The sequence below is a fragment of the Protopterus annectens genome, chromosome 2.part2 (assembly GCF_019279795.1).
Source record: "Protopterus annectens isolate FY-2018-M chromosome 2.part2, PAN1.0, whole genome shotgun sequence".
NCBI classification, from domain to species: domain Eukaryota; kingdom Metazoa; phylum Chordata; order Ceratodontiformes; family Protopteridae; genus Protopterus; species Protopterus annectens.
The window spans coordinates 967,819,443-967,842,827 of record NC_056730.1 but is presented as its reverse complement, the minus strand read 5'-3'; the positions used below and the strand labels follow the sequence as shown (position 1 = coordinate 967,842,827).

At 40.6% G+C, this 23,385-nt stretch overlaps 1 protein-coding gene across 3 annotated transcripts in view; it reads right to left on the bottom strand.

Moving 5' to 3' along the window:
- The window catches only part of PJA2 (praja ring finger ubiquitin ligase 2), a 1,087,778-nt gene that overhangs the window by 470,899 nt on the left and 593,494 nt on the right, over positions 1-23,385 (bottom strand). For 2 of the 3 annotated variants that reach the window (XM_044064274.1, XM_044064272.1), the window contains one exon: positions 21,463-21,645. The exons of the other annotated variant lie outside the window; for it this stretch is intronic. In XM_044064274.1, coding sequence (XP_043920209.1) covers positions 21,463-21,645 — 183 coding nt within the window. The remainder of the gene's footprint in view (positions 1-21,462; positions 21,646-23,385) is intronic. 3 annotated transcript variants of the gene reach the window in all.

The following is a 23,385-nucleotide window of genomic DNA, read 5'->3' as shown; positions in this document are numbered from 1 at the left end:
GATTAGAAATGACTCTGTTGTGGCAACTAAGGATATGAGGGAAGGTACTAAACAGAAGATAAGAGAAAAATTGAGAAACTAGAAGGTTTGTTTTATGGACATGAATACCAAGATACAAGCAATTAAAATGTTTTTAGTCCCTTGAGTCTTATACACAGGTCAGGCATGCTTTTACCAACCAGAGGAGAAGCTGTGGATAGCAATTAAAAAAAAAGTTGAAGGATTTTATCTGGCAAGGGAAGAAAGCAAGGGTCAAGTGGGATAAGCAGATTCTTCCAACAGAACAAGGCAGACAAGGATTACCCAATTTAACAGCGTATTTTAGAGCAACACAGTTAATGATCTTATACATAGCACAAGCAGAAAACTATAACTCAAAGTGGAAAGGAATGATGATACAGGGGGAAGCTAAAGAAATAAGGAGAGATTGGGATTTTGGATGCAGACTCTTAAGGCGAACAACAAAAATCATGCAGAGTATTATATTCATAAAATAGCCGGGAGTATTCTAAGAACTAAACCGGCATGAGAATGGAGAAAAGAGATTCTGCCGATAGGGATGACTGTGGTTTGGAATGCAGGTAAATAGGCAAGAAGGGGCTGAAATTTATTGGAGAAAACTGGCAAAGGAACCAAGGTATTGGGAGCATATAACTAGAAAGGGAAAGGTAACAGAATGGGAAGAAGACAATAATTTATTTGGACTGCAGGTTAGAGACTGCATTCCCTTTCAAGGATTGCTATCAGACTATAGCAAAGGGAAAGAAATAGGGGGTTCCTAAATGAAAGACCAGCACTAGTAGAATTTTAATAGAATGTAGAACAGAAGCTGTCATTAAAAAAGGAATAATTAGTACAGCATATAAAATATTGCATGAGAATTATAACAATCAATCAGAGGAGCTTAGAAAGGATTGGGAAGAGAGACTGGATAAGCAATTCAAAAACAGACAATGGGGAGATACATGTATATCTTCCAAATATGCAACAAAGTCTATAAGATTTAGGATCTTTGTCTGGTTATGTTTACATAGATATTTTTATACTCCACGTAGACTCCAAAGAATTCTTCCTCAGGTAGACAGCAAATATTGGAGGTGTTATGGGCAAGAAATAGGTAGCTGGGAACATTTTTTGTGAGTATAATGAGCTGGCAGACTTTAAGGATTCCCTGCGAATTGCTCTGTCGGAGATGCTGGGTGAGTGGATCAGATTGACTGGGGAGATGTTTTTTTTTTTTGAGCTATAATACAGAATCAGAACTGCCTAGACAGAGTAAAGCCTTGCTGGGTCTAATTATGGTGGCTGCCAAAAAGCAATTGCTACAAAATGGAAATCAAAGTCTAGACCAATTTTACTAGAAGTAGTGAATATAGTAACAGAGATAAAACAATTGGAAATGGGATCTTTAGAAATGGGACAGAGCAAACTACATGGAAAAAAATGGGAATTATGGGAACAATATAAGCAGAAAAGGACAAGGTTTAAGATTCAGGATTTGAATGGGCCGTATAATGCTTAATTGACAATGATTGGATAGATTATAAGTGATGTATAATATTTTCAGCTACAATTGTTTTAATGGTGTCTGTGATGTATAATGTTTGCAACTAAAGTGGTGTCAATGTCTACATTTCATTTATACAAATGTAAGACTGCCTGTGTCATACATGATAATTCAATAAAGATGTTTACTGAAAAAAAAATGCGAACTCAGTCCTAAAAAATGAAAACCATGATCTTTTGACCCATCAAAACACTATCAAAATGCCTCAACAGTCTCCAGATCAGAGATAAAAACCACACCACAGAAACCACCATTTCCTTTAGATATCTTGGGATGTGGGCTAGATCAAGCCCTTAACTTTCATATGTGCACTGAGAAAATCAAAACAAAAAAAAAATCAATCTTCTCTAAACAAAAGACAGTCTTCTTTTTTGAGCCCAAAAACTTTCATAGTTTTTCTCATCTCCAACTTGAGCATTCAAAGTGTCTTAATTTGCTCAACTGGAATCTGACTTACCACTATTTGACTCAGCCTCGAATAAAAATTCACAACATTACAAACCAACTTTAACAAAATATGCCACTTCAAAGCCATCTCTCCACATCAAGAAGATCACTGCCTTACACTGGTCAAAGCCAAAGAGCGTCCCAAGCTAAACACAGCCAACCTCCTTCGGAGCTCACTGCTTTTCAAACTACCTCATCATGACACACCATTACCACTCTCACAACTGCCCAGTTGCAACATCAAGAAGCATTCCAATTCAGGTCCAGCATTCCAGAAAGACACAACTAAACTGCATTGCTCTCATCTCAGTGTGTCTATTTTTGCTCCCAAAGTGTGACAATCACTTTCTTCAAGGTCAATGGAGCTATCAAAAAAAAGAACTAAATTCAAACACACCCTGTTTAAAAATGATGCCAAGTGTCATGCTGGAGGTCACATTAACTAACCAAAAAGTACAGTTTTGTACCTACCATAAATGTAGATGTTCGAGTGTATACACTGCTGCAGTCATTACACTTGGGTTATCCTGCCGTCAGGCGGTTCCCCAGTCGGCCTGAGTTCCAAAGTCTTGGTCCGGCATCGGTTACTGTTGCCTCCTCCCTGATGTCAGTGCGACAGGGGTATATAAGATGCAGTCGACACCATTTCTTCAGTTTTTCTTGCCCCAGATGTCAGGTGCTCCCAAAAAGGTAGGCAATTCAAATTGCTAATAAAACATACATAAGAAAAGCAATCAACAACTTTCAGTTAGTAGCAAATACTCCCCATAGGTAGTAAAGGGTAGAAGACATAGGTACGTACCAGCAAGTAAGAGGGGAAGGAGGGAGGGTAACCTGGACTGCAGCAGTGTATACACTCGAACATCTACATTTATGGTAGGTACAAAACTGTACTATGTTCATCGTGTTACACTGCTGCAGTCATTACACTTGGGTAGAATCCCAAAGCTGAGGTAGGGTGGCTGGTTCTATAAGGCATTAGGGGTGGCTATAAGGTCCTGCAGCACTGCAGTGGCGAAGCCAGCTCTGGATTTAGAGTATAGAGGCAGATGGTAATGCTTGGTGAAGGTATGTACAGAACTCCAAGTTGCTGCTTCCAAAATGTCCTTGGTAGGTACTCCTCTGAGGTAGGCAGTTGAAGTGGCTGTTGCCCTGGTGGAGTGAGATCTAATGCTGTTAGGTACAGGTTTCCCATGGTGTGTATAGCAGAAACATATACAGTGTCCTATCCATTTTGAAATAGTCTGTTTCGAAATGGCTTTTCCCTGTGCTCCTGCAGCATATGCTACCAATAATTGCTCAGATTTTCTGAAAGCTTTGGTTTTGTCCAAGTAGAAGCATAACTGCCTGTGTATGTCCAAAGAATGCAGCAGTCTCTCCCCTTTATTCTGTGGATTTGGATAAAAAGTTGGCAAGTGAATAGTTTGGTTTAGAGCCACACTTGATACCACCTTTGGCATAAATGTAGGGTTAGTTCTTAAAGACACCCTGTCTTGGTGGAAAATGATGAAAGGTTCCACTGCCATTAGTGCCTGTAATTCTGAAACTCTTCGTGCTGATGTTATTGCCAGGAGCAGAGCAGTTTTTCAAGAGATATATTTTAAATCTGCTGTGTTAGCTGGCTCAAAAGGAGGTAATGTTAATTTTTCCAACACAAAGTTGAGGTCCCAAGTTGGAGTAGGTGCTCTACGGGGCGGTCTTATGTTTTTAGCCCCTCTGAGGTACTGTTTTAGCAAGGGATTAGAGAAAATTGGTGGATCCGTGTTGTAATGAGCAGAGATGGCAGAGGCATGGATCTTGATGGATGAAAAGGAGAGGCCTTTGTCCAGCATCTCAATTAAATATTGTAGTATCTGAGGAATACGTGGGACAAGAGGGTCAAGGCTGTGAGCCTGGTTCCAGGCACAGAATCTCTTCCATTTATCCGAAAAGGCTTTCCTGGTACTACGCCTTCTGGCCTCCAGAATGACATCCATAACAGCTTTGGAGAGAGGCACTGCTTGCTTGACTAAGGAATCTTCCATGCAGCCAGGTTTAAAGTCTTTAGCTGGCTGTTAAGTATCTGATTGTTGTGCTGAGTCAGAAGATGTGGGATTTGAGGCAAAATCCAGGGTGATCCTTGTGCTAAGTTTTTTAAGATTGGGTACCAGTGCTGGCGTGGCCAGTCTGGGACAATCAGGATCATCTTTGGCTCTTCTTGCCTGGCTTTTACAAGTACCTTTGGAAGGAGAGGTAGTGGTGGGAAAGCATATACTTGTAGGTTTTTCCAGCTGAATGAGAGGGCATCCACTTTCCATGCTTGTGGATGGTAAGTCCTTGTGCAGAATTTCTGTAGCTGGCAGTTCATTGGGGATGCAAACAGATCTATGTCCGGGCTCCACCATTTTTGTGTTATCATTCTGAATATTTGTGGATTCAATTCCCATTTGTGGGATCCATGATGTTTCTGCTTAAGTCGTCTGCCAGTGTGTTTTTCTCTCCTGGCAGGAATTGTACTTGCAGATGAACTTGATAGTTTAGAGCTGTGTTCCACAAGGTCATGGCTTGTCTGCAGAGGGGATAAGAGTGAGTGGCCCCTTGCTTGTTTATGTACCACATAACTGTGGTGTTGTCTGTCTTTAGTAGTAGTTGTCCTGGATGCAGAAGGTCCTTGAAGGCTATAAGGGCATTTTGTACAGCTAGCATCTCTTTTTGACTGATGTGAAGATGCCTTTGTTCTGCGGGCCACTTGCCCTGAATACATTTTCCTGCCATGTGTGCTCCCCAGGCATAATCCGATGCATCTGTTGTCAGTGTTTGCCTGGCTGTGGGTTGAGTAAAAGGCTGTCCCTTGTTGAGGTGACAAGCTTGAGCCCACCATCGAAATTCCTATTGAAGGCAAGGAATTAGTGGTATAACTGTTTCCAAACTTTGACAGTGTTGAGACCAGACACTCTTTAGGTACCATTGTAGTTTCCTCATATGCAATCTGGAATATGAAATTAGTATTATGCAAGATGCCATGTAACCCAAGGCCTGCAGAATTTTTCTTGCAGGGAGTTGGGTTCTTGTTGCCATCAATTGAAAATATTGTGTCAGTTGTCCTTGCTTGTCTGGCGTGAGATAAGCCACCTGGGTCGTTGTATTCAAGCTGGCACCCAGAAATATTATCTCTTGTGAGGGGCACTAGTTTTGATTTCTTTTTGTTTACTGTGTACCCTAGGCAACTTAACATTTTTACAAACGCCAGATGCTTTAGAAGAATGTCCTTGCTCTCTGCTTGAATAAGGCAGTCGTCCAGGTACGGATAAATTTGAATACCTTTCTGTCTGCAAAATGCAATTACTGGTGCCAGGCACTTTGTGAAGACCCTGGGTGCAGTAGATAAGCCAAAGGGCAGTGCAGAGAATTGATAGTGCATTGAACCAGCTATGAATCTGAGGTATCTTCTGCAGTTTTGTCTGATAGACACATGCAGGTATACCCTCCTTGAGGTCCACGGTTACGAGCCAAGCTTTCTTGCCCAGCATGGGAAGAAGCTGCTGTAGTGTCAACATTTTGAATTTCGGAACATCCAGGTAAGTGTTTAGAGTAGAAAGATCCAGAATGGGCCTCCAGGCTTTGTCCTTTCTGGGAACCAGAAAGAGTCTTGAGTAAAATCCTTGTCCTTGCTCCTGTGTTGGTACCTTTTGAATAGCTCTCATATCCATGAGTGCTGTAATTTGTTTCTGAGCCTCTGCCCATTGATTTGGTGGCTAATTTGGCATTCCTTTTAACCTTGGTAGAGTGTGAAAGTGGAACCTGTAACCTTGAGATACAATATTGAGAAACCATTTGTCTTTGGTGATCATATGCCAATTGTGATAGAAAAGTGCCAGTTTTCCTCCCAAGGGGGCTGCCAAGAGAGAGCTGTTTGGCAGCTGTAGTGGGAAGTCATTGGGGTTGTTTTTTATATGGTTGGGGCCTGTCTTCCCCTTCTTTCTGGCCTGATGCACCCCATTGTCGAGGCCTGTAAGGACCTTGTGGTTGACTTCTACCTCTTGGACGTCTGTATCTGCCCCTTTGAGGTCTGTCTGTAACTGGAAAGGACCAATTCTTTGTTGGCCAATTTCTGCTAAATCGAGGAGGCTGAACCTGTAAGAAATCCTTCATCGTTTGCATAGATTTTGCCTTATCCTCCATTTTCTTTAATACCTCTTCTGCCTTAACTCCAAATAACACATCCTGCTGCAAAGGTGCATCCAATAGTTTTGCTTTAACATGATCTGGTAACGTATGTTTTTTTAACCAAGCATGTCTTCTAATGACAGAACCTGTAACTGCTGCTCTACAGGAGGCCTCTAAAGAATCAAAACCACATTGCAAAGTATGTTTTCCCACGTGTTCAGCTGCATGCAATAAATCCTGCATTTCCTTAAAATTAGGAGGATCTGAATCTGGAAGCATTTTTTGTTTCAACTGAGACATAAAAAATTGCTGATATTTTAGCATGTGAAACTGGCAATTTAAGGCCCTTCATTGCTAAAGTTGCAGACGTATATACTTTCTTCCCCCATCTGTCTAATGCTCTGGAATCTCTTTCAGAGGGGATTGGATTCTTTGCTGATGAGGCCTTAACCCCTTTGGATCCCTGAGAAATAGTTTCAGGGTCAGCAACAGGGCTTTTATAAAGAAATTTGTGTGAGTCAGGGACTCTGTAGTATCTGTCAGGCTTAACTGGGGCTGGAGGTAAAGAATCAGAATTTAAGCTGGATTCAGTATACACATCATCCATAATATCTAACACTGGCGGAATAGCAAGGGGTCTGTGCTGACGTAATAAAAGGAAGTCTCTGAGCCTTTTCTTGGATTCTGAGTAATCCTGGCCTTCCCAATGGAAATACTCCCTCATGGTATGTAAGGTTTCCCCAAAGGAGTAGTCATCAGGCGGAGAGGCTGATGGAATTGATTCCTCAGCATCAGAATCCTCATAAGGGGGTAAAGAGTATCCTAGGTCTGAGGATGAATCTGAAGAGATGGCTACCTGGTCAGATGAGTCATAGTCTGCATCCTGTCTAGGCCTTTTATCAGGAGGGGGATGGGACCCCCTGATCAGAATGATTAGGTCTTCGGCCATTTTCAGCATTTGTTTCTTAGGCATGGAGGCCTGTCCTGGAGAATGTTGTATTTGTTTCTTTGTTTTTAAAGGTGGTTTAGACTTAGCAGAAGATTTAATGCTTTACTGAGTAGGTCTGAAAACACCCTCTGAAGCTACAGGTTGTTCAGCTACTCCGGATCCCTCTGAAGGGTTAGTTTCGGTAGGCTGAAAATCTTGTGCGTCCGAAGGCCCAGCCATCTCCACGTGTGAGTCAGAGGAGGCCTGTGGTTCTACAGAAGCGGTCGTTAGGGGTTGCAAAGGCACCTCTCTGAAAACTGGAGAACCGGCGACTGGCCTAGAAGATGCTTTGTCATTAGTTTTGGACCTCGGATGCCTATCCTTGTCTTTGCGCTTTTTATGTATTCCAGTTGTCGGAAGTTCCAACGGCATGGTGTAATTGAATTTTCTGCCAAAATAATGTCGGGCAAAATCAAACAGACGTTTAATAGTGCACTTGTTAAACCTAGCACAAAACCGACAACCAGTGACGTCATGGTCTGTGCCTAGGCATGGGATACAATAAGAATGGAAATCCTTATGAGGTATTTGCTTCCCACAAGAAATACAGTTATTAACTTTTACTGACATCAGTCTGAGGCAAGAAAAAGTTTCCCCAATGGTGCACTTAGCTTTGTAGAAGACTTCGGTTCGGGATTTGGAATGAAAATCTCAGGAGTTGGCCGACCGGCACTTGCGAACTGCTTTTGCTTCGGGCACCGCGCGGCAAGAAAGACTGAAGAAAATGGCATCGGCTGCATCTTCTATACCCCTGTCGCACTGCCATCAGGGAGGAGGCGACAGCAACCGACGCTGGACCAAGACACTGGAACTCAGGCCAACTGGGGAACCGTCTGACGGCAGGATAACCCAAGTGTAATGACTGCAGCAGTGTAACACGAACATCTCACAACCCATTCTAATCATCCAGGTGTCTCAATTGACTGGTCTCTACCCTAAGTTAAGCAATCACTGTATTATATGTAAACAGTACTACTACTTTAACTTAAACTTTATGCAACACTACCTTTGTTTAATATAGTAACTAATGTCAATGTAAACTGTACTGGTAATGTAGCTTAGCTGCCTCCTGGTTTGTACAGCCCTGTAAGCAATTCCAGCTTTTTAACCACTTGATGGGTATGTACTATGCAAGTGCTGTATTTCCTCTTCTATAATAGTATTTTAATTGTGTAATTTTCCTTCTTGTACAATGCAGCCCAGGCTGAGCCTGCAATTGGTGATCTGATCAGTGCTCTTCAGCTACATATGTATAATTACACAGATACACACACACACACACACACACACACACACACACACACACACACACACACACAAATATATGCACATTTAATAAATAATAGCCCATAACCACTTGTTCTATGTGACAGCCATCCATAAGGAGAAGTGGAGAAAAATATTAACTCTCACAACACTGCCTTCAGAGTGCAACAGCCAGGCAGTCCCCTCAGGGGGTAGAATGAGGCTCTCCAGAAAGCAGACTGCAGGACCCCCTGAGTGTTCTGCTGAGGTTGATCATCCTCTGGTTGTTAGCTGTTCAGAAATGTGCCATGGGCTTCATGATTCACTGTTGCAGTCATCACCTGTGGGAAGATTCCCAAAGCTGAGGTAAGGATGGTAGGATGCAGAAGAATCCTAGGAGTGGGCTAGCATGCCCTGCAAGACTGCAGAGGCAAAGCCAACTCTCGCCATGGAAAAGAGAGGGAGATGGTAGTGCTTGGTGAAGGTGTGGACACAGGTCCAAGTGGCAGCTTCTAGAATGTATATTTGATATTAGTGCACTTTATCTTTTTATATTTGTCATTTAAGTGTTTATATGCTGTATATGCTGGCCTCTGGTGTTCTATGAAGTAATGGTTTGGCCGAGTATACCGTACCTGCGAGGCATTTAGTTTCTACTGTCGTATGTGGGCTTCACTGTTGGGCTGCAGCATTTACACTTCTGTTCGTGTAGGAGGATTTCTTCCCCATTTATCTTTTGAAACCAACCATTGGAACTGATTTGTGGTGAGACATCATAATAGAGGCATCATCTTTTGGGTAAATCTTTCAACTGTATCCTTTGAATTTGGATATATAGAACTGGTGTTTACACTTGGCGCTGGCGTTCTGCGGTCAAAAAGGAACAGTATTAGAAACATTTCCTGTTAACTAGACGATCTAAAGACTGTTTTTCAGACTTTCTATATTTTGTTTGATTCTGGTGTGGTGTTGCAATTTGGAACAATTTTGTTGGGTCCATTGGTGTAACAAAAATAACGGCAAGGTCTTACGAAGACGCTGGGCAGCCATTATTTTGGGCTGTTTTTTCAAGGAACAGCACACTTGGAGTCATGAACGGATTTGCATTCGATTTCCAGTCCTGAACGGATTACTACTTTTGGAAACTCTGGGTTCAGTAGTAAGTTATTATTCTTTTCTGACCATTCACAAATTTGGTCTTTCGGAATATCAGGTACTGTGTTTTGAAAAATCTTTCAGAGGCATGAGATACATCGGGGCCGATTAACAACGAGGGGACTAAAAATTATCTAAACAACATTTTGAGAACACAGACTTGGAGAAACAAACCATTTTTTATTTTTTATCATTTTTTTGTTGATTTTTGGTTTTGAATGTAATCGGAAGACAATTATGTACCAACTGAACTATAACGGGGGTATTGTGAAGTATATATTATTTTATTCCATTCATACTTAACATTGGGATTTGGTCTAGTGAAATTCATCTTGTATTTGAATGTTTATGGTCTGCCAGGTTCAGGTATTTAGGGTGTATAACTTTTGAAGTATAATTATAGTATTTTACCATATTGAATCTATGTGGTAAGAGCCATCATCTACTTTTGAACAGGTACACTATACATATTTGCTGGGCTAATTATTTCGGCCTATCATCTAGGGACTAAACTAACATACCTTTATTTCACATGTTGGCTAGCTACTGGGCTCGTGGGTGCATCTTTAATTGTGCAACTTTATTATAACTTACAGGATTCTATTCAGACTACTTAACATGTGCATATATATAAACAACTGTTGAAAACTGTTACCTAGCAAAAATATGATATGGTGCATGTATCTATAACTATCTAAATTCTGTGGACAGGATATAACAATATTGTTTTATTTACTTCATCAATATATAAGATATGGTTGATGCCAACAACCTACTCATATAAGGTCAAGTGGGATATCCTAATTATCCAGTGATGAGATAATGTGACAATATTTGGAATGAATACATAATTGTGTTTAAACCACATTTTTCTACCATTGTGGTCTATATGGAATAAGTTGATTTACTTATGGTATATTAGTATAATTTCATCAGTAGATAAAACTAAACTAACAGAATATTGTATACTTATACTATTTAGTACAATAACCATTTTCTGTGTAGTATTCCATGTTATATCATATTGGATATATCCTATTATGATGGATAGAGCGTATATACAGAATTATTAACTGGATAAGATCACAACTTCCTAATGTACGACTATTTTGTTATATCCAGATTTGAAAGAGATAGAAATTGGATTATTCTGCATACAGCTTTCGGACAGGGTTTATAAAGTCATGTGTTTTTTGATCATTACAGCAACACTGTTTTCTCAATAGTTTTCTGATATTATTGTGACTAGGAACCAGCGTTATACTTATGTGTATTTAGTTTGGGCCTGCTCTCTTTCTGACTCTGCAACATTGCTGTTCCCAGACCAATATTCCAAATATAGTATATATGCTCTTTGGTATCAGTGAATTACCCTTTTCTTTATATGTTACTGTACAACAGAAATAGACTCATAGGTGGCAGATTTCTTTGACAGCCTGACCAGCTCTTCTGCGCCTAATATACTGATTGTAACTATTTAATTTAGACTTTTGATATTTAAAAAATAGAAATGGATTTGGAAAAAATTCTTCAAGGATCATGTGCCGATCGGGATGACATAGGCGTCTTCGGGACAGACATCTCAGGCAATAATCGGAATGATTCTATCAATAATCCATCAGATGGATGTGATGTGGCTTTCAATAATTTAAGTAAGGGTTTAAAAAACCTTAGAGCCAATATCTGGCATCTTAGATTATTTCGTGCATATATCAACAGGGATATGGCCCCTAGGGGTCTGAGAATACGCCTACAGCCACTGGTTAGTAGATCTGAAGACAGACTAACCACAGAATGGAACACGGCATTACAAGAAGCATCTATGATGCTTGTCAAAATACTTGCCTCATACTATGAAAGAATGATTGATATAAATTTGTCAGAAGTCAAATCAATCTGTGAGGAATGCAAAAAATATGAATCATTATCTATACATGAAGGCTCAGTGACCAGGCTGTCAAAAGAACTGGCAAACTATGAAAAACCAACAAGGGATTAGAAAATTTAAAAATTCAACAGGAATATCACCGATTACCAAAGGGAACACCCATTTGAATCACATAGATCGGTCAGATTCATGGATACTAGCCAGGGGACGGCAAGGGGCAGAACTAGGAAGAGACCTAGGTCCATCCTTAAAACTAATGATAGATCTTTTGCTAGCTCATCGGGGGAGGAATCCTCCTACACGGATAATGAAAGTGTCCAGTTCCAGGAGTCACCTATGCGTAAATAGTCCAACTCGGCACACCCTTTAGAAGTGGAAAAAGGCAGTGGGGTGGCCGCAAACATAAACATGGGAAGCAGAATAGATTCTGTAGAGGGATTGATACAAACATTACTGAGATAATTGACAATGAATACAAAAATGTGTTGAATTAGTCCGATGTTACACTGACTAACGAACAAGAAAAGTTACTAAATAAAGGTCTTGGATTTGTACCAGGCTTTTTTTGTAATGAATACAATATTGTGTCTGATGTAATTAGTTTTTGTCGTAATCTTAATTTAAAACTATTCTTTACAGATCAAACCTCTCAAACTTCTCAAATATCTAATGAATTTAGATTTCATAAATCTGAATCCCAACCTCCTATGAACAAACATGTGTCCATTTTCCAACAATCAGTCCTCAGGGATTTACATTTCCCACATATGGAATCTCAGGTCATGGGTCAGAATATTTCTTGATCTGAAAAAATGGCTTTAGAGGAACTGAGAAATAATCATAATATTGCTATATTACCAGCAGATAAAGGAGGGGCGGTTGTGGTTTTGAACATGGGTTACTATCTAAACGTAGGTCTGGAACAGCTATCGAATACCAGATCTTACATGCATATGCCCATTGATCCAACCCCCAACTTTAAAAAAGAGATGGACACATTTTTGAATCTGGCGGAGGAAGAAGGAATCATTACTAAAAACACGGTCAGACATTTATCAGTGATGGACCCCCAAAACCAAATTCTATATCTACTTCCAAAAATACACAAATCCATTCCCCCCACCCCGGGAGACCTATTGTGTCAGGTATCGGCTCTCTTACAGAACCACTATCAATGTTTTTGACACAACATCTAAAACCATTACTTACACTGGTCAGGGCCAGACTGTAGGACACTACCCAGTTCCTCCAAATTATACAAGGTATACAACTGGAATCACATTGGCTTATGTGCACCTTGGACGTTAAATCTTTATATACCAGTATACCCCATTGGGCGGGCCTGCAGGCACTTCAATATTGGTTAGAACACTCAAGTTTTTATCCACGAGGACTCAACACATTACTTATATGCATGGCGGAACATGTGCTTAACAAGAATGTTTTCTACTTTCAAGGGGAGTGTTATTGGCAACTTCAAGGTACTGCTATGGGGGCATCCTTTGCCCCCATATATGCAGACTTATTTATGGCATACTTTGAAGAATGCATGATTTACAACCCACTTCATAACATATATATATGGTTCCCATTCAGAAGCCTGAAACATCATAAGCCTGAAAATCAAAATCCTGAAACCAAAAGCCTGAAAATTCAGAATCCTGAAAACTCAAAATCCTGAAAGCCCAAAATCCTGAAAGCCCAAAATCCTGAAAGACCAAAATCCTGAAAGACCAAAATCCTGAAACTCAAAATCCTGAAAACACAAAATAGACATATTGATGTCATTGTGGCTTTGCTACTGTTAGCCCTGTGGTGTTAGGTCATGCGTTGGGGTCAGGTAAGTGTGCGGTTGGTTTTATTTTAGGGTTAGGGGCGGTTTAAGTGAGTTAGGGTTAGGGCGCAGGTTAGGCATGTATGCAATAGTGACAAATATTGGGGTTAGGGGCAGTTTAAGTGAGTTAGGGTTAGGGCGCGGGTCAGGTGAGTGTGCGATAGTGACGGACCTTAGGGTTAGGGTTAGGGTCAGGGTCAGTTGGTAGATATTAGTGTCTTTATAGTGACATATTAGCATTATTTGTGTTTTCAGGATTTTGAGTTTTCAGGATTCTGAATTTTCAGGCTTTTGGTTTCAGGATTTTGATTTTCAGGCTTATGATGTTTCAGGCTTCTGAATGTATATATATATATATATATATATATATATATATATATATATATATATGGTTGAAATTGACATATGGCGTAGATACTTGGATGATTGTTGGATGGTGTGGCGTGCAGATTCTACATATCTGCAGGAGTTTCTGGAATATTTGAATGACAACATTTGGGGTATAGAGTTCACAGCAACATACAACTTTGACACCATCGATTTTTTGGATGTTACTGTTTATAGGAATGATGATCACACTTTGAGTACTAAGACATACAGGAAATATCCACAATAGAACACCCTGCTCCATGCGTCCAGCATGCACCCACGCCACACCATCCGCAACATACCTAAATCTCAATTTTTGAGGATTAAACACATCAGTTCATCTAAGAAAGATTTTGAGGAAGCGAAATTGGATCTCCAAAATAGATTTTTGGAAAGAGGATATAAAAAATCTGATATCTTTTCAGCTAGTACTTGGTCTGCTAATCAGGATAGGAATATGTTACTACAGTATAAGAAACGTGAAACCACAGGAGTTGAGTCTACATTGAGGTTTGTCACTACATATGGACGGAATCATAATGTAATCAGAAACATTTTGGATTCTAATTGGAATATACTACTAGCAAATGAAGAATTAAGAAATCTTTTGGGCCCCAAATGTCAATTCTCATATAGACGGGACAAAATGTTAGGTGCCCTGTTTTCACACTACAAGCACAAAGAAAGTGGGGACGCTATTTATAAACAGATGACAATGACTGGAGACCAACTTCTGGGTACTTTTCCATGTGGCCATTGTGGATTTTGTAACCAAGTAAGTAAATTAAAACAATTCACTAGTGCTAATACAAGTAGAGTTTATGATCCAAGAGTCTTTGGCAATTGCAGTAGTAGTTGGGTTATATATTTAGCAACGTGTCAATGTTCAGCATTTTATGTTGGGCAAACATCACGATCACTCAGAGTAAGAATGAGTGAACATAAAAGTGACATCAGAAATAAAAAAGATACCAATGCTCTGTACAGACACACCTTGAAACATACTAATGCCAGATTTATGTTCATGATCATTGACAAAATAACTGGAGACAGGAGCAACCAACAGGGGTGGCATAGCATTTTGAACCACAAAGAAAAATATTGGATCATTCACCTTGGGGTGTTATTTCCCCTGGGCCTTAATGACCACTTATATGTGAAAAAGAATTGGGATAACAAACTCTGGAACCATTTTAAATACAGTATATGTGTTATGACTGGGAAGAACATATATAAAGAAGAGATGCATCTTATGAATTATAAGATCGGATTGCATGGGTTTCTCATTCATATGTTTAGCTTATCAATTGACATTGTTTTTGCCGTATGTCTACATATTGTTATATCTCATATCAGATATAATACTATATATATGTGCTAGGCAATTATGAGGGCTGTGTATTGGTATGCTGCTGTTGTTAAAACATGTTGGTTGATTGCAACAAAATCTACCTACTGGGCTGCTAAACATATCCAGTTATATGTCATTGTATTTAAATATAATATGGTCCTCATGACAATACAATTGCCAGTATATCATGTGAATTTCTATCTTTCATAGCATTATAAGAGTATATCAGCTGACTGAAATAGTATTTGTGTGTTCAGAATATCTATTATATCTTATTATAATACATGGCATTAAATGTTACAGTAATATATTATACATTTTGGTTAAAACTGCAAATCTTATACTATCATTTTTAATGTTATTTGAACAATGTATTTGATATTAGTATAGTACATATTTATATGCCATTGGAGATCCTGTAGTTTGCTCACAGTATATGTCATCATATCAGGATACAGTCGATAGAACTTTGAAGTTATGTAGAATACAATACTATGTATATTATTAAGGTCACATGTTGTAATTTTGGAAAAATTTGTATTAGTCCAAAATAATTTAATCATGTACTATTGTATCGTTTCAAAATGCCTCCATTACATTATGGTTATACAACTATTCAAATATCATTGCAAAACTTGTATTTGGGTTGGACTATACCATGTTTCCATTGGTTGGTGGTATCTATAAATATTCATGAAATATTGTGCATGACAAATACTTTTTCACTGATGAAGGCTGGGTAGCCGAAACCGGTTAATATGATTTGATATTAGTGCACTTTGTTGCATCTTATGCTCAAATAAATACATATCTTTTTATATTTGTCATTTAAGTGTTTATATGCTGTATATGCTGGCCTCTGGTGTTCTATGAAGTAATGGTTTGGCCGAGCATACCGTACCTGCGAGGCGTTTAGTTTCAGCTTCTAGAATGTCCCTGGTAGGGACTCCTCTTAGGAATGCTGTGGAAGTAGAGGCTGCCCTAGTGGAATGGGTTCTTATGCACTTAAGCGGGGCTTATCACGCAAGCTGTAGCAGATATGGATACAGTGTGATATCCATTTAGAAATGGTCTGTTTGGAAACAGGCTTCCCCTCTGCTCCAGGGGCGAAGCTTACCAAAAGTTGGTCTTCCTGATGGACTTGGTCCTGTCCAGGAAATATCTTAACTCCCTATGCACATCCAAAGAGTGCAAAATCCCCCCCCCCCCCCAGTTCTGAGGGTTAGGAAAGAAAGTAGGTAGATGTATAGCTTAAGGGTCACATCTGAAACTACCTTAGGCATGAAGGAGTGGTTAGTCCTTAGGGATACTCTCTGTCAGCATGGAAAATAATGAATGGCTCAATAACCATGAGAGCCTGTAGTTCCGAAACCCTTCCGGCTGAAATAATGGCCAAGAGGAAGGCGGTTTTCCATGAAAGGAACTTGAGCCCTGCTGAAGCAGCAGGTTCGATTGAAGGTAAAGTTAGCTTTTCTAAAACATAGTTCAAGTCCTAGACCGGAGCAGGTGCCCTTCTGGGCAGCCTGATATTAGAGACCCCCCCCCAAAGAATTGCTTAATCAGGGGGTGAGAGAACAAGGGTTTCTCCATCTGGGAGTGAGCAGAGATGGCCGAAGCACGAATCTTAATAGAGGAGAAGGGGAGGCCTTTTCCCAGTAGATTCACTAGGTAGTCCAGGATAAGAGGAATGGATGGTTGTGAGGTATTTGTTCCTTTTGCTAGGCAGCATTTACCTGAGTAAGACTTTCTGGTGCTAGGCCTCCTGGCTTCTTAGACACTATCCAGGACATGTTTGTTTTGTGTAGACCTTGCCTTTGTCCCTGAGGTATTAGTCATGCTGAAAGTTTGAGATTAGCCAAGTTGGGATGCAGCATTTCCCCTGCCTCTTGAGTCAGAAGATCTGAAATCAGGGGTAATAGCCTGGGAGGTTCCTGTGATATGCTACGAAGCAGGGGGTACCAATGTTGTCTGGGCCAGTCTGGGGAAATGAGAATGGCCCTTTGGGATGAGAGGCGGGGGGGGGGGGTGTAAACAAATTGACTGTCCAAGTTGAAGTCAGGGCATCCACTCTCCAAGCTACTGGGTGAAACTCTCTGCTGCAAACTTTTGGCAGCTGGTGATTGTTTGATGAGGCGAACAGATCCACCTGAGGAGTCTCCCAGGTCAGTATGACCTGCAGGAAGGCCTCCCTGTGGAGCTTCCATTTGTGAGGGTCAAGGAAGTTTCTGCTTAGGTGGTCTGCCAGAGTGTTGTTGACTCCTGGTAGATACTGGGCTATCAAGTTTATGCCTATGTCGTTGCCTGTCTGCCAGAGAGACATTGCTAGTCTGCAGAGGGGGTAAGACTGTGTCCCTCCCTGCTGGTTGATGTACCACATACCTGTGGTGCTGTCTGTCTTCACAAGGAGCACCCCCGGGGTTAGGTATGATTGGAAGGCTGTTAGAGCCTTGTGTATTGCCATCATTTCTTTCTGTTTGATGTGCAGTGGAAGTTATTGGGGATCCCAGGTCCCTGAATGCACTTTAGGTCTAGGTGAACGCCCCAGGCAAAGTCTGAGGCATCTGTGGTAATGGTCTGCCCTTGTGGGCGTAAGGGTAGGCCCTTCTTCTGGGAGCAGGCTACTGCCCACCAGAGGAACTCGGTCCTTATGCAGGGTATGAGTGGAAGAGAGGTCTCGAGGGATTGAGAGTGTTAGCACCAAATGTTTTTCAGGTACCACTGGATTTTTCTCATGTGGAGCCTGGCCAGGGATATCAGGAGTATGCAGGATGCCATGTAACCCAGTGCCTGCAGGAGTTTCCTTGCTGTGAGGTATTTCCTGGTAGTCAACTGAGTGAAACAGAGAGGCAGGAAGGTCTGCTTCTCCGGTGATAGGAAGGCCACTTGGGGAGCAGTGTCTAGGAGAGCTCCCAAGAAGATGATCTTTCTGGAGGGAACAAGGTTTGACTTTTTCTCGTTGATGGTGAAACCTAGGGAAGTTATTAAGGTCCTTGCAAAGAGGAGGTCCTGTAGGAGTTTCTCCTTGTTGTCTGCCTGGATGAGGCAGTCATCCAGATAAGGATAGATCTGGATATTTCTTTGCTTGCAAAGGCTTAAATACTTCGTGAATATCCTGGAAGTTGTAGATAAGCCAAAGAGCAGTGCAGAGAACTGAAAGTGTTGTGATCCTGCCCTGAAGCATAGGAATCTTCTGCAGGATTCCCTTATGGGTAGGCATCCTTTAGGTCTAGGGTGACTAGCCAGGTGTCTTTGGTCAGCATAGGTAACAGCTTTTGGAGAGTAAGCATCTTGAATTTTGGTATTACAAGGTAAGTATTTAGGATAGAGAGGTCCAGAATGGGGCACCATGTGCCCTCTTTTCTTGGTACCAAAAATAGTCTGGAATAAAATCCTTTGCCTGTTTGCTCTTGAGGAAATGGTTCTACTGTTCCCAGAGTTTTTGTACTTGATTTAGTGCTTCTGCCCACTGACCTGGAGGTAGGTCTGGGGATCCCCTTAAAGGTGGGATTTCGTAGAAAGAAAATTTGTATCCCTGAAAAATGATCTTTAGAACCCACTGATCCTGAGTTATGGACAGCCAGTTATGTTTATAAACGGATAGCCTTCCTCCTAACTTGAGAGGGGTGGGAGAGGAGCAGAGTGTGGGAAGTGAGTCACTGAGAGTTTTTACTGTATTGGGTGGGCTTAGAACTCCCTGCTTTTGGAGTGGAAATGGCCCACTCTTTTGTCCTTTGTTGTCCCTAGGTTTGCCACCTAGGTGGTCTGTCCCTTCGAGACTTACTTTTTCATAGGCCTATTTCTGTGCAGGAAAGACTCAGTGCTTGGTGGGGAAGTTCCTGCTAAACCTGGGGGGGTTATACCTGGAGAAAATATTTTTACTGTCTGCATAGATTTTGCTTTTTCTTCCAACTTTTTAAGCATCTCTTCTGTTTTAACCCCAAACAGACGATCCTTGTCCAGAGGAACATCCAGTAGTTTAGATTTGACATGATCAGGTAGTGGCTGTTCTTTCAGCCATGCATGCCTCCTAATGACTGACCTTGCAACAGCTGCCCTGCTAGAAGCTTCTAGGGCATCATATCCACAGTGCAAGGAATGCTTAATCACTTGATTACTAGAGTGCAGTAAATCTGCTAGCTCTTTAGAAGAGGCAGTGTCAGGAAGAGCTGCAAAATTTTGTTTAAAGAGTTCAAAAATATGCTGTTGATATTTCAGCATGTGGAACTGACAGTTTAATGCTCTGATAGCCAAAGCTGCAGAGGTATAAACTTTTTTTACCCCATCTGTCCAGGACTCTGGAGTCTTTATCAGAGGGAACAGGATTCTTTGCTGAACTGGTCTTAGCCCCTTTGGGCCCTTGAGTAATGACCTTCAGGTCTGCCACAGGATTTTTGTACAGGTATTTATGCATATCTGGTATTCTGTAGTACCTATCAGGTTTTCTTGGGGCAGGAGGAAAAGCATCAGGAGCATCTTTAAAAACATCTTCCACCACCTCTAGGATAGGAGGGATGGCTAAGGGCATGTGCTGGGGTAGGTCTAGAAATTCTCAATCTCTTCCTAGACTGTGGGTAATCCCAAGTTTCCCATCGGAAGTGTTCCCTGAGAGTATGCAGGGTTTCCCCAAAAGAGAGGTCCTCGGTGGGGGAGGCAGAAGGCATAGATTCTTCTGCATCAGAATCCTCAAAAGCAATCACGGCTTGTTGTTCCTCATCATATTCAGAGTAATCAGATTCATCTGAGTCATTGTCTGTCAGTATTTCAGGGGAGGTAACCCTTTTTCGTTTAGGAGGAGTAGGTTGGCTTCCCCTAATAAGAGTGATAAGGTCTTCTGCGATTTTTAGCAGTTGAGACTGCGGTGGTGGCATCAGAGTAAGATGGCGTCCAGAGTCTGCTTTCTTCAGAGTGGCCTTGCTTCTGGGTTTAAGAAAATCCATTGGTCTGTGATTAGTGGTAGTCGGTTAGTGCAAGAAAAAGGTCCCCAATGGGGTACTTAGCTTTAGTCATTTTCAGCTTCAATTTTGGACTCTGGTATCAACCGACCGGCACACACGCAATCTGCTTCTGCTTCAGGCTCCACGGCAGGAAATACTGATGTAATGGCATCAGCTGCCTTCCTTTATAGCACTGATGACCTGACATCAGTCTACAAGTGACAGCAGCAGACGCAGAAAAGACTTCACTCTGGTATTCTGGTCAGCCAAGGGTTACCCAGCAGGGATAACTCACAGGTGATGACTGCAACAGTGAAACACGAAGAACATCAATGGTTACTATGGTCCTGGATGATACAAGAGAAGGCATATGGAAGGAAGCCTACATATTTGATATAGGCATACATTGTGAGGCTTGTTGTCTAGTCAATGAGATCAGATCGGCATCAAGGAGATGATAAGCCAAAAAAGCCTAAATCTCAAATGTGGGTATCTGCATCAACGCCAACACTGATGCCAGAGGTCTCTATGTCAAATACAAAAATAAATAAATAAATAAAAATAACTCCAAAGAAGGAATGCTTAGACCTGTTACATATCCAGGACCCATTCCTCTTCCTCCTCCAAAGAAAACTCAACACTTGACTTCAGTGATGAAGATACCCTTAGCATTGATACCCTTAGCATTGAGGCACTCTATGGAAACACTTAAGAGCACTGATGGTACTTGCTGACATTGGAACTGACAAGGCCAAGATTTGTGACCCTAAAGTTGGGACTATAAGCAACTCTTAACAGGTTCACCGTTAACACTGACACTGAGGGGCTGACCATTGGCCTAACTGGGATATGGACCTGGAGAGGCACTAGTTAATAAAAACTGTCTCTGAAGCAGAAAAAGTCAGACCACAAAAGTGGCCAACTCAACTACCCCACTATTATCAGCTTAGGAGGCCTGGGACCTCTTATGCTGCAAAGACATGAAGGCTGATACTCTAGCATAATCAAAACCTATTGTAAAGAAACACCAAGACCTAAGTGATCCCGCAGGGTGATTCCTAGGGGTCCACAATTCTAGTTCAGAAGCAACTAAGAACAAATTACTGGGTGGCAGGACCCTAATTTACAACTGCAGCGGTTTGTTTACTGGGATGCCTTTGACTGTGTGTGTTCTCTCTCTAGTATACTGGGGATACTTAATTGCTTACACCACATGTTGATGATTGCTCCAAGAAATCACTTAAAATATGATGTAATTTTCATCTTTACAACATTCTTGGTCAGAAAAAACTATATGCATGTATACATACATACACAAACACAAGTTTACTACTCCAAAGGCTACATATACTTCATCTTGTTTAACTGGACAGGTAGCAAAGGTAACCAATAACTGCTGTAAAACTTCTTGCCTCATCATATCCACAACACCATAAATGAAACTGTGACAAGCTACTAACATTAAAAGCATAACTGGAATTAATCTGTGATGCGCATTTAAATTAAAACTACTGAATTTCCAAAATGTTAACATTTACCCAATTGGGAAACATAATTCTGAAGCATTTTCTTCCAAACTGCTATCGCTGCTTCTACTCTCTGGTTCTGGTTCATCGCGGCCAGGAAGCGTCTCCCAGCTCTCATCACTGGAAGAGTACTGTGTTTCCTCAGCAAAACCAGATGTCCATATTGCAGACCACTCCCCATCACTGCACTCAGAGCTAAAAAGAATTAATGAGAAAAGCCAACCATCAACTTGATGGGAATCAGTGCTGAATAGTTCAAACCAGATATGAATTCTAAAAATATTTTATACATTAACTTCAAGTTGTTACAAAGAGAAAGATAAGTTTAAGTAAAGTAGCAAATATAAACTACACGCTAAAAAACAGGCAGAATGGTTATATGCTTATTCTGAGTACTGCTTCTACCCTTCTCATGTCTTTTGGAAACAAATTTAATCAATTATCCCCTGAACTTCACCTATACAAAAATGCTATTTCAAGTCATCAAAATGACTACTTATGACAAGCCAACATACATATAAAGTAAAACACAGACCTTATCCACATTTATAAAAAATGTGTGCAGAGCCCATTGAAATGCCAAAATCTACTAGGCTGAAAAAGAGGAAGCAAGAGCTGGCATCATACCCCGATTTCTTTCTAACAACAGGGTGCAAACAAGGAGGTATTTGGTGTTACTGGAACACGTCAACTTATTCCATCATTTCTTGAAAAGACTGCACCTTGTATGACCCAACAACATCTTCAAAAGTGAATCAGTGGTTCACAACCCCTCTCAAAGTTGAGTTCCCAACATGTCTTCTAGGATTTTTTAAGGTGTAGCTACGTACTAAAGATCTCTGCATCTGACAGTGACAAAAATAAATAAATACGTTACTGAAGGTCTGAGACAAATTCCATCCTCTCTCTACCATTTCAGAGTCTTGATTAACAGGGTTTCAATACAATCCCTGCAAAAATTACAATGCATTTCTTCTGACTTATTTTATTAATTACTTTATTCATCTGCTGTCCAGGTAAGAGGTATGACCCTTGCAGGACTATTTCCAGACATGACCAGGCCAAATGCAATACAAGAAACAATTATGGTTTTATACATAATCATATTTAGGGATATACTTCACTGTATGTAACGTACCTGTTCATACCCAACACCTTATTACTCCCCCTTTTTCACTCACTCACTAACTTTAATCAATTTCTCTCCCATGACACTCTAAATATGCCATAACCCTGCTTGCTTTCTCTCACTTCATACTGCAATTCTTGTTTGTATTACACTAATTTACCTTTAATTTCTCTAATCTGGCTAAAATATCTGTAAATACTAAATCACTGTTACATAAATTGTGTCTATTTAAATGCCACATTATGTTTAATCTGGCAATTATTTAAACTGTAGAAGTTTTATGTGGAAAATGGGCGCTTGACCAGTTGGACTTTCCCGGTAATCAAATGTCGATACTAAAGACAAGTGGAAGAAGTATAACATGGCATACAGAATAGAAAACTGAAAGGAGGCATACAATACACAGCATAATACCATATAATAAACAGCATAATATAAAAATATAAACTCAATACTTGTGGTATAAAAGCAAAGTGCAATGCCACTGAAGTACAACAGCACTACAAAATAAAAGCTACTCCAAAGATGGTTGATAAAACAGTGGCAGATCTGTTTATGCTTCAAAGGTGAAGACAAGGGAAAATCAAGGTGTCAAATGGATTGGGTAATTGAGACCATGGGGAAAGGGCAAGTACAGAACTTCAGACACAAGTACAGACAAAGTTTTCTTAAAACATTACCAGTAAAATAACATTACAGAATATGAACGGACTACAAAAAAAAATACTTACGCCTGTGAAATTTGGCACTTTGAGACAGAATACTTATTTAACAAAGTTTGTACTTTCTTGTATTTACTACACGCA